Genomic DNA, 15,351 nt, shown 5'->3' with positions numbered 1-15,351 from the left:
TTGACCCTATTTTAGCACTTGAGCAAATATAAGAAATATACCTAAAAATGGCTAAAGACTATTTGTGGAAATAACTAACTCCAGTGCTGTGCTGAAATATTTTGAGGCTTTCTCCTTGTTCACTGGCCACTTCTGCAAAGATTTAAAATAGTGTATGTGTTTCTCCATTTTTGTGACACTGAATGAGTGGATTGTTGGCAAAGTTACTGTAAAAAAAAAAAAAAAAAGTAAAAAGTTACAATGGGTAAAACTCACTACTAGGGATGAACCCGATGTTCGAGTCGAACGTAAGTATGGATTTTGGGGGGACCAATCAAAATAAAAAAAATTGGCGCAGGGTTCATTTTAATTTCCATAGCAGACCCGAAGGGCCTGTTATGGATTTTACGGGGACCCCCACGCAATATTTTTATTTTGATTTGGGGTTCCCCTTAATATTCATACCAGACCCAAAGGGCCTGGTAATGGGGGGGGGGAGATCCCATGCTCTTTTTTTTCAATTATCTGTATCTATATTGTCGAGACCCGACAATTCATTACAGCCGCGATCAGTTTTAAATGACAATTTTTACTGTTCTAAACACGGGAAAAATGCGCCACTTTACAGGCATACTATAGACACCCCCCAGGCACGATATTTAAAGGGAAATTTCATTTTTATTGTTTCACTTTAAGCATTAAAAAAATCACTTCTCCCGAAAAAATTGCCGTTTAAAGACATTTTTTTGCATTGATATATGCCCCCTGGGGCAGGACCCGGTCCCCAAACACTTTTTATGACAATAACTTGGATATAAGCCCTTAAAATTAGCACTTTTGATTATTCATGTTCGTGTCCCATAGACTTTAATGGTGTTCTTGTGTTCTGCCAAATTTTTTGCCTGTTTGCATGTTCTGCTGCGAACCGAACTGGAGGGTGTTCGGCTCATCACTACTCACTACATTGAACAACCTTCACCTGTGGGCTAAAATGCTGCAATTCTGGTAAAGCAGAACTTCTGGGAAAGGGCGTGTGCTTATTTTACACGCAAACTTTTTTTTTTCCCTTTAATACGGGTATAACGTTCAAGAATCCAGAACTGCAACATCATTGTCATTCCAAACTGTACCTGTAAATGTTAAAAACATACATGAAAATGCTGTATTTTTTTAGAGTGGTATGTTGGCTCTGTTCTGTATTTAAAGTCTTAGTGTAAAATGAGAATGTATTTATTAGTGAAGAATGGTGAACCAGTCTAGCCCCTAGCTTCTTTATACCTTGGACATTCCAACAGTGAGTTCTCCTTGCCATCGTTCTTGACTCTGTTCTGGCCAGCTGAGAATTTTGGGTCTACCTACACACTTTTTAGCAGGTTCCAACTTCCTGTTACATTCTCAATAATACAAAATAAAAAAGTTGACGTGTTTTGGGTAAATTGACCCTTTTAAATCACCGCTTTAGTCAAAATGTAGTAAACTTCCACCCACCGTGTAAATACATCCAAAAAAAAAATCAGGAGAAAAAAAGAAATAAAAAGTCTTACCTTACTTCCAGTGCCCTCACTGAATTCTGGGAAATGGCATTTCATTTTCTGACCCTGGAAAACAATGAGAATCCCAAATCTTCATTCTCAGGTGTCAGTGTGCTTTCTTACTTATTTTGGAAACGTGCAGACAACATTTATGGGGGGGAGAGATAAATGAGGCTCCTGTGTTTGACGCATTTCCTTTTATCTGATATAATTAACAAATGTGCTCCAAAACTCAAGTGATCACAAGAAAATACTCAACTCCGTTATCGCTCTGAGGTTACATTATCTTATCAGTCCTGCAACTTGAATACTTCAAGCATGATAAGTCCTTTGCTGTTATTACTTGTAATAAAGTGATAACGTCCAGACTCATCCAGCTTCAAAAGCAATTAACATACCCTAAAGCAGTGGTTCTCAACCTTCCTAGTGCCGTGACCCCTTGATAAAATTTCCCAAGTTGTGGAGACCCCCAACAGTAAAATTTATTTTCGTAGCGTGGGTTGTCAGCACCCAAGGCAAGGCAAGTAATTTGGGGCCCTAACCCATGGACACTCCTCCCTGAGTCCCTTCCAGTCGTACAGTATTAAAACCCCTCATGGTACATTTTAGGATGTACCACGCTTTCTCTTTGTTCTCCTTTCTTTCCCTTTTATCTCTCTCTATCCTAATTTCTTGTTTTTTTTTTTGTTTTGTTTTTTTTTCCCCCATCCCTCTCTCTAGGCATCTTTCTTGTTCTTTGTCCTATTCTTTCTCTCCCTTTTTCTTTGTTCCTCCCCCTCTTTTCCTCTCCCTTCCATGTATTCTCGATTTTTATTCCTTCTCTTACTCCTTGGTGGGGGAGTGGGGGGAAAGGGGTGAGTGGCAGTGCTGGTGGGGGGTGGGATCAGTGGCAGTGCTGGGGGGAGTTCTGATCAGTTAACTTAGGTGCTCTTGAGCAAGACCATCTGAGAACTGTAGTGGGGACTTTTAATGGCAACTATAATCACAGGTAGTGTTACTCACTGTGTCTCCGACTTTGGGGTGTCTCCTAGCAGTGTCACCTATGCTGAAATCAGGACATAGGATCTCCTCCAGCCTCTTCCACTTCACATTCCTCACCAGTCAGCTGACCTCTAGTCTCTGCCCCCCCAGCCATGCAGTGAACTGAATGGGTGCCTGCGAAAAGGCTGAGTGGGCGGCCACAGGCTCCAGGAACAGCCCAAATGGGCGGCCACAGGCTCCAGGAACAGCCCAAATGGGCGGTCACAGGCTCCAGGAACAGCCCAAATGGGCGGTCACAGGCTCCAGGAACAGCCCAAATGGGCGGTCACAGGCTCCAGGGACAGCCCTGCTTGGCGGCTGCAAAAAGGCTGTGAGAGCGGTGCGGACTTCGGGAACAGCCCAAGATTCAGTGACCCCTGGCAAATCATCATTTGACCCCCAGGTTGAGAACCACTGCCCCTAAAGGGTGCTTAAAGCTGAACTCTAGGTATGGTTTATATTGCATAGGTACATTGGTCCAGCTTGAACTAATGTAAGTATACATAACCTGTGGCCTTGTGCTGAGCGTCTGCCCTGCTATATAGTAAGCACAGCAGATCGCTTGGTCAGTACAGCTCCTATTCAAAGAACGTCTTGGATTTTTCCCAATGAATGCAAAGTGTTCTCTGATTGGGTATGGTGGAGAGCATGACATTTTCTCTCTGTCTCTCGGCATGAGACCCGGAAGATCACAGCAATAACTGTAGTACCGACAACTACTACAGCGATTCTCTGGTTTCGCAGCTGTCCCACAGGTGTAGCATTCAAGCTGGACCAGTGTACTATGCAATACAAACCATACCTGTTATCTCAGCTTACAGAGCTTGGATTCATTGAATAAGTTTACCAAAAACGTAAATATTGTAGAATATACAGCCTCGTGCTATGCAACTAAGCTCCATTTCATGCTGAATAAACAAAATTAAATTATTAATGTATCTTAATAGAAAACTATCTTTAGATAGATTTTTACTCCAAAAAGCATTTTATTAAAATAAATTGTAAATCATTTTAGTATACTTTAATTGTTATTTAGTGTCATTGTAGATGAATCGGAGCCAAGTTCTGAACTATGGTTCAGAATGAGGAAAAACTCTGCACAGTTCCGATCTTTACCATATGTCACCATACACTAGCATATCTGAATGTAAATGTGAGCTGTCATAAATTACTAATGATCCTTTCATTCAAAGAATTAACTTTGGTGTGCACAGATCATGAAAGGTGTCATTCTCCCCCCACCTGTACAAAATCAAGCAATTCTCTCTCTCTCTCTCTCATCTCTCTCTCCTCTCTCTCCTCTCTCTCTCTCCTTACTGTCCCCATGTTCTCTCTTCTCTTCTACTCCCCCCCCTCTCTCTCACCCCCCCACTCACTCTCCCCCCTCTCACCCTCTCCCCCCCTCTCTCCCTCTCCCCCCCCCTCTCTCCGCTCTCCCCCCCTCTCTCCCTCTCCCCCCCTCTCTCTCCCTCCCTCTCTCCCCCCCTCTCGCTCCCTCACTCCTCCCTCCCTCTCCCCTCCCTCTCTCCCTCCCTCTCTCTCCCTCCCTCTCTCCCTCCTCTCTCCCTCCCTCCCTCTCCTCCTCCTCTCTCCCTCCCTCCCTCTCTCCCTCTCTTTCTCTCTCTCTCTCTCCCTCTCTCCCTCTCTCTCTCTCTCTCTCTCTCTCTCTCTCTCCTCTCTCTCTCTCTCCCCCACCCTCTCTCCCTCTCTCTCTCCCCCTCCCTCACTCCCTCTCCTCTCTCCCCTCTCTCTCTCCCCTCCCTCTCTCCCTCTCTCTCTCTTCTCTCTCCCCCTCCCTCTCTCCCTCTCCCTCTCATCCCTCTCTCTCTCACCCACCCTCTCTCTCTCCCTCTCTCTCTCCCCCCCTCTCTCCCCCCCCCCTCTCTCCCTCTCCGCCCCTCTCTCTCCCTCCCTCCCCCTCCCTCCCTCCCTCTCCCCCCCCTCTCTCTCTCTCTCTCTCTCTCTCTCTCTCCTACTGTCCCCATGTTCTCTCTCTCTCTCTCTCTCTCTCTCTCTCTCTCTCTCCTTACTGTCCCCATGTTCTCTCTCTCTCTCCCCCCCCTCTCTCTCCCCCCCTCTCTCTCTCCCCCCCTCTCTCCCTCTCCCCCCCTCTCTCCCTCTCCCTCTCCTCTCTCCCCCTCCCTCTCCTCCCTCTCTCCTCCCCACCCTCTCTCTCTCCCTCTCTCTCCCCCCCCCTCTCCCCCCCCCCCCTCTCTCCCTCTCCGCCCCTCTCTCCTCCCTCCCTCCCCCTCCCTCCCTCCCTCCCCCCCCCCCTCTCTCTCTCTCTCTCTCTCTCTCTCTCTCCTTACTGTCCCCATGTTCTCTCTCTCTCTCCCCCCCTCTCTCTCCCCCCCTCTCTCTCTCCCCCCCTCTCTCCCTCTCCCCCCCTCTCTCCCTCTCCCTCTCCCTCCCCTCTCTCCTCTCCCCCCCTCTCTCCCTCTCCCCCCCTCTCTCCCCTCTCCCCCCCCTCTCTCCCTCCCCCCCCCCTCTCTCTCCCTCCCTCTCTCCCTCCCTCTCTCCCTCCCTCTCTCCCTCCCTATCTCCCTCCCTCTCTCCCTCCCTCTCTCCTTCCCTCTCCCTCTCTCTCTCTCTCCCTCTCTCTCTCTCCCTCTCTCTCTCTCTCTCTCTCTCTCCCCCCCCTCTCTCTTTCTCTCTCTCTCTTCTCCCCCCCTCTCTCTTTCTCTCTCTCTCTCCCTCTCTCTCCTCCCCCCCCTCTCTCTTTCTCTCTCTCTCTCTCCCTCTCTCTCTCCCCCTCCCTCTCTCCCTCTCTCTCTCTCTCTCTCTCTCTCTCCCCCTCCCTCTCTCTCTCTCTCTCTCTCTCTCTCTCTCTCTCCCCCTCCCTCTCTCCCTCTCTCTCTCCCCACCCTCTCTCTCTCCCTCTCTCTCTCCCCCCCCTCCCCCCCTCTCTCTCTCTCTCTCTCTCGCGCTCTCTCTCTCCCCCCCCTCCCCCCCCTCTCTCTCTCCCTCTCTCCTCTCTCTCTCTCTTCTCTCTCTCTCTCCTAAACTACTAACCCCCCCACCACCTATATAATGGAGGTGAAGAGAGGAAGACATGTTGAATTCTAGACTGGGTGACAACCATGACCAGCATATGGGGAAACCTGTCTTATGAGTTTGGTATTTTGAATGTCACAGTTTCAAAAAAAAAGCTGGGTCTATTACCAGCATTGTCTTCAGGTTTTATATTTGTGTACACTGTTGTGTTATTATGGGCATTAGATGAATGGACATTAGATGCTACATTATAAAGTGTTACTAAATCCACAACAGTAAAATCAGTCCATATGCAGCATATGCATACTTGTTATACTCACTGTGGAACTTAAGGGGTTAATCCTCTGCATTGAGTAAAAAGGCTGTTTTTATCCTGTATGCACAGATCCTTCCCTCCTGCACTGTCGCTCCAGCTAATACAGGCAGGGTAGCCAACCTGCACATGCTCAGTTGTGTCTTTTATGCTGGGGAGAATAATTACTTGTTCTCAGAGCTAGCCAGGTCACATGATATTGACATTACACACGTGGGCGTGTATACAGGCTGCAGTGGAAATCTCCTCCTTCCTGAACTCTCAGCACTGGAGAAACTGCAGTTTAACATGTAACCATGGTATACAGATCAGCCAAAAAGTTATTTAGTGGCAGTATTTTAATGTAAAAAGAAGATTTATAAGCTGCGGGCACTGTGGGGGTGGGGTGGATAAACTATTTTCATATCACTGGGTTTAGTAACACTTTTAAGTGTACAGTATAGGAACTTGTCAGTGGTCTTATTAATGACCCTTTCTGTTAAACTATTACAAATACACCTTTTAAGTGTTGTTTCCTAGTTTAGGCCATCCTGTAAGGTTTGTTTCTTCACTATAACTCTTGTCTTGCCTTTTTTTTTTTTTTGCAGTCTATCATATTTGAAGAGGTTGACATTACAGACGCCAGTGTTGCTGAGTCAAGCACCAAGAACCTAAACAACAGTTTCACAGTATGTATCCAGCTTACTATAGAACACCACATGTCTTCTACCTGTGTAATAAGTCGCACAATTGCTTCTCCCTAACCTCCACTTCTATCTGCCTGGCGTTTGCTCCCAGTAACTACATTCAAATTTGAACATTTTTTTTCAGAAATGCTGACCACTGCCAGTGTGATATTGGGGGCAGCTACAGGAGCGTCACAGTTTAAATGTAAAACTGGCCATACACTAGTAGATTTTCCAACAAACGTTTGGAAACATTTGTTAACCACCTCACACCCCGGCTATTGTCAAATGACATCCGTAGGAGGGATCTCCCATCCTGGGCAGGCGTCATATGACGTCCTGGGCTTCCGGCCATCTAGGGGGCGAGCGCGCCCGCCATGTCACTCGGGAGCCGGTCCATGTGCCCGGCGGCCGTGATGTCCGCTGGGCACCCCGCGATTGCCGGTAACAGAGCTGGGATGTGGATCTGTGTGTGTAAACACACAGATCCACGTCCTGTCAGGGGAGAGGAAACCGATCATGTGTTCCCAGTACAGAGGAAACTGATCGGTCTCCTCCCCTTGTGAGTCCCCTCCCCCTACAGTTAGAATCACTCCCTAGGTAACACAGTTAACCCTCGCCCCCTAGTGTTAACCCCTTCCCTGCCAATGACATTTATACAGTAATCAGTGCATTTTTTAAGGTCCCAAAATAGTGCAAGAAGTGTCCGATGTGTCCGCGGCAGTGTCAGTCACGATAATAATCGCAGATCGCTGCCATTACTAGTACAAAAAAAAAAAAATAAGAAAAATGCCATAAATCAATAACCTATTTTGTAGATGCTATAATTTTTGTGCAAACCAATCGATACGCTTATTGCAATTTTTTTTTTTTTTTTTTTTTACCAAAAACATGTAGAAGAATACATATCGCCCTAAACAGGAAAAAAATTTGTTTTTTTTTAAGAAAAAAATTGGGCTAGCTATTATAGCAAAAAGTCAAAAAATTGTGTTTTTTTTTTTTCAAACTTGTCACTCTTCATTTTTTTTCAAAATTTTCAGTCTTTTTCTGCTTATAGCACAAAAAATAAAAACCGCAAAGGTGATCAAATACCACCAAAAGAAAGCTCTATTTGTGGGAAAAAAATGATAAAATTTAATTTGGGTACAGTGTTGCATGACCGCGCTGAAAATTGAGAATTGGCCTGGGCAGGAAGGGGGTGAAAAAAAGAAACAAAATTGTGAAGTACTTTCAAACAAGTCGTCCAGTCAAACGTACAAGAATGTTTGCACAAATGTCCAATTTTGTGTAAAAATTCTTGTACATTTGACTGGGCGAATGTTGTTTGAAAGTACTTCAAAATTTTGTTTCCTTTTAACATTATTTTAGAATGGATGTAATTTATCAACTTGCCAATTTCCAAATGAAAACCAAGTTCACTGTTAGAAATTCTTTTGTTAGAGAAAAGTTTTCCATACTCCTTCAAATTTTCTCCTCAATGTGGTTGAAAACGAACATCAATTTGACCCCACTAACGATTAGAAAATCGAACAAATGTTCTTAAATTAAAAAAATTTGAACAAAAGTCTACTAGTGTGTAGCCAGTTTTATTTTTCAGTATACAAGTATCACTACGGTTAAGGAGTTTTCACATCACAGACGGCTAATTTAAAAACTGAAAGGAAATGCACTGTTGTGGTTTTCTGCAACTTGTCTCTCTCCTGTCTCTATAATAGGGAGGTCCCTTTTATACATTTAAGGCTTTGGTTTTGAGTTTATCTGTGAACCAATTAAAAATGGGTATATAAAATGAAGGCCAATTCTTGCTTTCCACCGACTACAATGTGGAGTAAAGATTGCACTTGGTGTGCCTGTGTTTGTATGTTTGTATATATAATGTATGTGTGTGTGTGTGTGTGTGTGTGTATGTGTGTGTATATATGTATAAAATATATGTATACGAGCAAAATGGCCCAGGCAAATGAGGGCTTTCACAGTCTTGCAGTTTACTTCTTGTTTTTTTTGGTTTGTAAAAAGATAACATTGAAATCCTTTGTGAAAGCTAATCATGCCTTTTGTATAATGCAGCAAATAACTGTTCTACTGAAATGAGCCAGATCGTGTAAGATCAGTTATGGATGCCATTCAACTTTACCTAGCCGCCATCAGGGTAGATTTGATTTAAATCAAATCAATTTAAATCATCATTTTTAAAGAGCAACTGTCATCTCTGCCCTGCAGTGGTTCCTCCTCTGACCCGCTGTTGACTCACCGACAGTCCTATTAATTTTAATGGGACGGCTGGTGATGCGGCAGTGACACAACAAGGCAAGGGACATGGCGGCAGCAGGTGAGTGGATGCCTGCTAACAGGCAAATGACAGGTGCTCTTTAAATGTAAGGACTTATTCTTGCTGGTAGTTAGAATCTTTAATATTTGCAAACAAAATGAAGGTTTCCTATTTAGAATAATAAGCTGTCAGGTTAGTAAAACAGCGATATCGGAACCGATTCAGTCATACAGTTTGAAGTGTACATAGATTTGCAAAACAATGGGATAAAGGAATATAACTGAACTTTATTTTATCTCATGGTTACTGTGAAATTGTGTAAATTCATAAATGCTGTGCATGTTATCTTCTCAGCTTGCAGAGCTTGGATTCATTGAATAAGTTTACCAAAAATGTAAATATTGCAAAATATACAGCCTTGTGCTATACAACTAAGCTCCATCTCATGCTGAATAAATGAAATTAAATTATTAATGTATCTTAAATAGAAAACTATCTTTAGATAGATTTTTACCCCAAAAGCATTTTATTAAAATAAATTTGATAAAAATCAAACAAATCCGATTTTTTTATGTTTTATTTTGTTTTTTTAAATATCATTGCTTTATATCCACCCTGGCCGCCATATCCAAAAGGGAGCCCACCACTTGGTTAAAACGGATGCAGGTGGCATTGCTGGCCTAGGAGTAGCAGTAAAGCTCCTGACTGATGTTAAATAGTTTAAACTTTAGGACTAGAAACCATAAGGCCTTGTTTATATGTACAGGTGTTTTACTGCCCCCTCTCAAAAGCAATTCATGGTGGGTCGCTTTCAGAATCATTTGACAAGCAGCTCGGAGGCAATATGTCTATTTAACTCATTAAAAGCCTGCCGCACTGCTCCGCAACTGCCTACATTACACACAATTGCATATCTGTGGAGGTGCAGTCCCATGCATATGAATGGGTAATTTCTGGTGATGGTTCCGTCTGCCATATGTAGCAAGTTGTATCATTTTTGCCACGCCACAACCATGGCAATATGTAATAACATGGCTGCCAGCCGTATTACCTTGTGGTCAGGAGCAATAAAACTGCAACTGTAATATCACCCTCAGCTGCTCTTGTAAAGAAGGCCACAATGTGAAACTGAGCTGAGAAAGTAAAGATTTGCTATGTTATGAGGAAGGTTTTTAGACTGTTAATTATGCCTAAGCAGTACCCTGTAAAAATGTACTTTTTGCCTGGAATTCCTCCCAAAAAAAGGAGCCCATTTCCTGACATGTGAGGGTGCCTAGGCACTCCTGTTGTTGCAGCCTCACAGCTATATATTTGCAGTGTTAGATCTAAGGCACTTCTGCCTCCAACTTTAGTCCCAGGAGGTAAAGGGTGAGATTTAGTGATCACACTGCTAATTACAGTTTACCTTGCTGGATGTTGTGACGTGAGGAAGCAAAAGCCCTGCCTCTACCAAGATGGCTGCCTCCACACCAGACAGTACACAACAGGGCAAGGTAAGTCGGTATTAAACAAGGATCAGCTGAAGGGAGGCTCAAGCAATACTGGTGACTAGTCCTTTTCCTCTCTGCCTGCCTTTTTTGGGGCACAGCTTCCAGAGTTAAGTTCTCAATACTGCAGTAAATCTAGTGTTGTAGCAGTAATGAAGTCTAGTCAGATATATGTACTGCACTGTGACACTTTAAAAAATATTCATGCATGCTGCTTTATTATGCATTAAAGCGATACCAAACACAAACTGTATATTTACATTATCCCTTCTCTTTATGTATATGGATGATGGCACTGTATTTATTCTATTTTTTTTTTTAAATCAAAGTTCCTTTTTTCATAATTGATATACAATTGTCAGGTGAGCAAGCTTTTTGCCAACCCATTTGCAGGGAAACATCAGTGGGAAGAGCTTCTAGTCCTCTGCGGCTGGTCACATGTTTTAAAAAAAAAAATGCCTTCAAAATACAAAGGATAAATATCAGGGTTCTTTAAATAGTTTCTGACCTTCTTTTTAACTGTTTTATTAATAAAAAAATAATACAAAAAGAAAAACAAATATTTTTATTATTCCTGTCCTTACCGTTTCCAATGAAAATAAGTGCGGAAACTTTTTAAGTTTTGAAGACCCCTTGTACATAATATCAAATTCATGTTTTGAATCATGATACAAATATGTATTTGAGAGCACATCTTTATAATTTTTGTGGAAAACCCACTTTTGCAAATTATTTTCGTGTAATCTCCCACCCCAATAATGTTTAGCTGTTTAGTGGGTATAGAGGAAGAGGAAGGGAAGGAGTAGGCTGTCATTTATCCAGAGTGTATATGCTTACATGTGTGACTCTATAGTCACATGAGCTGCACAGATAAGAAAAAAGGAGAACATGAACAGCTTAGAAGGAAACTGAAATTTGAGCATGCTCAGTAGATGTGGCAACAGCTGGTGTACACAATCTCAGGCTGCAGTGGGGACACAGACAAGGAAGGAGGGACAGTGAACAGCAGGATCAACAAGAGTTTTGCAAAATACAGGAAATTAATCTCATAGTGACTGAGTATGTACATCATGTAAAACAGCATGTACGGACAGTTTTTAATGATGTTGGGTTTAATGCCACTTTATTGAACTGAATGGTAAACCTGCCAAAATGTGTGCATCATACTTTTTTTTTTTTTTATTCCATTGACACATGCGTCATGGAATGAAATGTTCCTCCCACACTTTGCATAGCTTTCGTATAAATGTAAATACCATAGGTGTATAAGCATCCTTGGCCAAAATTCAAAAGACAAGCCGGCAGTCATAATTCATGATCCAAAATGTTAATACTTTAAAAATATTTTGTGCGTAAATCTAGCAAAAAATATATAGATCATGTATAGAAAATATATAGATGATGTGGGCCCTCTGATTCCTCCTGTGTTGAATTGTGTTGTAACTGTACTGTCTGCCCTCATGTTGTAAAGTGCTGCACAAACTGTGGGCACTATATTATTATTATTATACAGGATTTATATAGCGCCAACAGTTTACGCAGCTCTTTACAATATAAAAGGGAGACAATACAGTTATAATACAAAAAGCTACAGGAAGATTGCCCTGCTCAGATGAGCTTACAATCTAATAGGGTGGGGCAGGTGGTACAAAAGGTTGTAACTGTGGGGAATGAGCTGATGGAAGTGGTAAAAGATTAGTTAGAGACGTTATAGGCTTTCCTGAAGAGGTGAGTTTTCAGGGATCCCCTGAAGGTAGCAAGAATAGGGGATAGCCGGACAGGTTGAGGTAGCGAGTTCCAGAGGATGGAAGAGGCTCTGGAGAAATCCTGGAGACGAGCATGAGAGGAGGAGACGAGATAGCTTGAGAGCAGGAGGTCTTGAGAAGAGCGGAGAGGACGATTTGGGTGAGATTTGGGTGATATTTGGAGACAAGATTGGTGATTTAGCTCGGGGCAGAGTTGTGAAAGGCTTTGTATGTTTTGGTTAGTATTTTGACTTTAATTTGCTGGGTGATTGGGAGCCAGTGTAGGGATTGAAGTAGAGGGTTGTCAGACACTGAGCGGTTGGTAAGGTGGATAAGTCTGGCAGCAGCATTCATGATAGACTGAAGAGAGGGGATAGCCTATGGAGAGGCAGGCAAATGAGAAGGGAGTTGCAATTGTCAAGGCGAGAGATAACAAGGGAGTGAATGAGGAGCTTGGTGGTTTCATTTGTTAAAAAAGGGCGAATTTTAGAGATGTTACAGAGGTGAATTCTACAAACTTTTGACAACGTTTTGGATTTGAGGCTGAAATGACAAGTCAGAGTCTAGGATTACACCTAGTACCCTGGCGTGAGGGGAGGGACTGATGGTTGCATTGTTGATTTTGATGGAAAAGTCGTGGAGGGGGGCACGGGCGGGGGGGAATATTAATAGCTCAGTTTTAGAGAGATTTAGTTTAAGGAAGTGGTGCGACATCCATAATGATATGTCAGTAAGTTAGTAATGCGAGAGGAGACTGAAGGAGTGAGGTGAGGAGTAGACAGATAGATTTTGGTGTCAATAGTGTATAAGTGTTATTGGAAGCCGTGGGCGGTTATCAAGTGACCAAGGGAGGAGGTGTAGATAGAGAAGAGAAGGGGTCCAAGAACAGAGCCTTGGGGGAACCCCACAGAAAGGGGCAATGGAGAGGAGGAGACAGAGTTGTAGGTGACACTGAAGGAGCACTGTGATAAATAGCCAGAGAACCAGGATAGAGCAGAATCTCGGAGGCCAAGGCAATGTAGTTTATTGAGAAGGAGCGGGTGGTCAACAGTATCAAAGGCTGCAGAGGGGTCAAGTAGTAGGAGTATGGAGTACTGGCTCTTGGTTTTAGCAGTTAGTAAATCGTTAGTGAGTTTTAGTAAGGCAGTTTCCGTGGAGTGGCGCGAAAGCCAGACTGTAAGGGGTCAAGAAGGTTATTTTCACTGAGGTAGGAGCTTAAGACGGTTGTAGCTATATAAATCCTGTATTATAATAATAATAATAATAATAATAATGTATGGCAGGAAAAAAGCACATAGGTAAGTTACTTGAATCCTGCCATCTGCAAGGACTCCAAAATATTGGATGAAATGGATAACTTCAGCAGCAGGTGTATTGGGATGTGTCCGGGTGCTGAGAAAAAAAAAATTGAAATATGTTTTATTTTCACTGGTAGGAACAGGTTCCGTTTTCTATGTATTTAGCATGAAACTATGTCATATGGAATTTTCTTGCAGGATAAATGAGCTGTCAGCCAAATCTTCATATTTTGTCAACAGTTGAATTGGTCACCCGCTTCTTCTATTTGTCAGGGACCCTAATGTAGAACTGTATTTATTCCCAGCTCTACCCAACTTTCTTGGCCATTACAAGAGTGTGGCCCGCTCTTCTTGTTGGGAATAATTATCCAACGCTGAAGGATCAAAGAGCCATGATTTCCAAAAGAGATCTCTTCACTCCAGCCGACAAGCAAAGGGCTCACTACAATCAGTCTACAGGCAAGACACAGAGACCTTTTTGGTCAGAACATAGAAAATACATTTAATAGTATGTTTAGATGTACAGAAATTGTAAATTTAGCATTTTTCTGAATATGGCATTTTTAGGCATAATTTAAAGTGCTGCTAAACCCTTACATGTACCCAGTGAAGTTACTAGCCCTATGTGATACACACAGATGAAACCAATCCTCCTGTATAGGTTGTACCTGTTTATCTGCAGCCATCTCTTCTCTACATCTGTTTCCAGTGCAGAATTTACACCGCTTTTCTGAGCTTCCAGAGGCAGGAGGTGGTGCGCTGATGTCACACACTCTGCAGCTTAGAGAGGACAGCTGAGTGTAATCTGAGATCTGAGTGGAGGGAAGGGATACATTCCCGCTACACAGACTCAGAGAAACATGCACATGATGAGGCCGTCACCTGCTTTATGTTGGAGCTTTCCTCCCCATCCCCCACCATATCTTGGAATTGCATAGCCTGTCAGAAATGACTCATGCAGACAGCAGAGCAACCAGACTGCAGACTGAAATCGCACTGGTGGTTCAGACTGAAGCAAGTACATTATAGAAGGATCTGCTTTGTTCATTTTTTTATTACAGAGGTTTACAATAATTTTAAGCCTAAAGGGGACATATGAATGGCAATTTATAGCGTAGAAATGGCAAGTTGGCTGCGTTTTAATAACTAGATTTTTAAAAATGTTATATATCTTAATGTATACCCTCAAAGGTAAATGGCAGTCTGCATTGAAACATATGCTATGAAAGCTTCTTGGATTATGTTACATAGCACCAATATTGACACATTTTTGGTGTGATGGCATTTATATATAAAGCTTCCTTCTCCGTATGACAGAACTGGTATGACTAGATCTGTATGCTCTGTAAAGTGCTGTGTAATATGACAAGGCTATTTTAAAATACTTGAAATAATAAAGAAACGCCTTCTGTTCTGAAAATACATCTTGCAAGGCCCCCCACTGGCATACCTGAAGGCTTGTATTATCACTGAACGCTTATTGTCCAAACACATTTAATCTGGCTTACAGTAGACATAAACGTTCTTTTAAATATGTAAAAAAAAAAAAACTTCCTAAACCTTTTTCTCTGCAACCCCCCCCCCAGAGCATGTACCACTCTTATCAAACTACAATCTCCAGAAATCAATGTACTATTCATCACTACTTCACATGCACTGCCATTTTCCTTTATTCAACCTGGTCCCACCTACAAAATAAAGCTGCCGATGATAATAATTGGGTGACAATTACATGAATGTGTGTACTTTTGTGCCGTTACATGCTGTGGCTGGAGTTGTTGGCTACTACCAATGTCAGGAGCGAGCCCTGGAGGGTGGCTATGTCCACAATTACAGTGTGACTATGTAGAGTGAATGTAGCCACCCTCTTAAAGGAAGTGGCGGCTTAGAAAAGTTTGAATTTAATTTATAGGAGATGCTCAGCAATGAGGTAGCGATGCCGCTCGAAGCGTGTTGGTGTCTCTAATAACCGCCCTCTCCACTCACAACTTCAGGTGCAGACTCTGCAATGGTGTAGCTAATGTGTTTCACATCAATATAGATGCTTAA

At 42.9% G+C, this 15,351-nt stretch overlaps 1 protein-coding gene across 5 annotated transcripts in view; it reads left to right on the top strand.

Moving 5' to 3' along the window:
• Positions 1-15,351, top strand: part of DGKD (diacylglycerol kinase delta) — a 169,345-nt gene that overhangs the window by 54,852 nt on the left and 99,142 nt on the right. For all 5 annotated transcript variants that reach the window (XM_073625749.1, XM_073625750.1, XM_073625748.1 and 2 more), the window contains exon 3: positions 6,426-6,506. In XM_073625749.1, the coding sequence (XP_073481850.1) occupies positions 6,426-6,506 (81 nt within the window). The remainder of the gene's footprint in view (positions 1-6,425; positions 6,507-15,351) is intronic.

This window comes from Aquarana catesbeiana, linkage group LG04, assembly GCF_042186555.1.
Source record: "Aquarana catesbeiana isolate 2022-GZ linkage group LG04, ASM4218655v1, whole genome shotgun sequence".
Classification (NCBI taxonomy): domain Eukaryota; kingdom Metazoa; phylum Chordata; class Amphibia; order Anura; family Ranidae; genus Aquarana; species Aquarana catesbeiana.
This window is presented reverse-complemented; position numbering and strand designations above follow the sequence as displayed.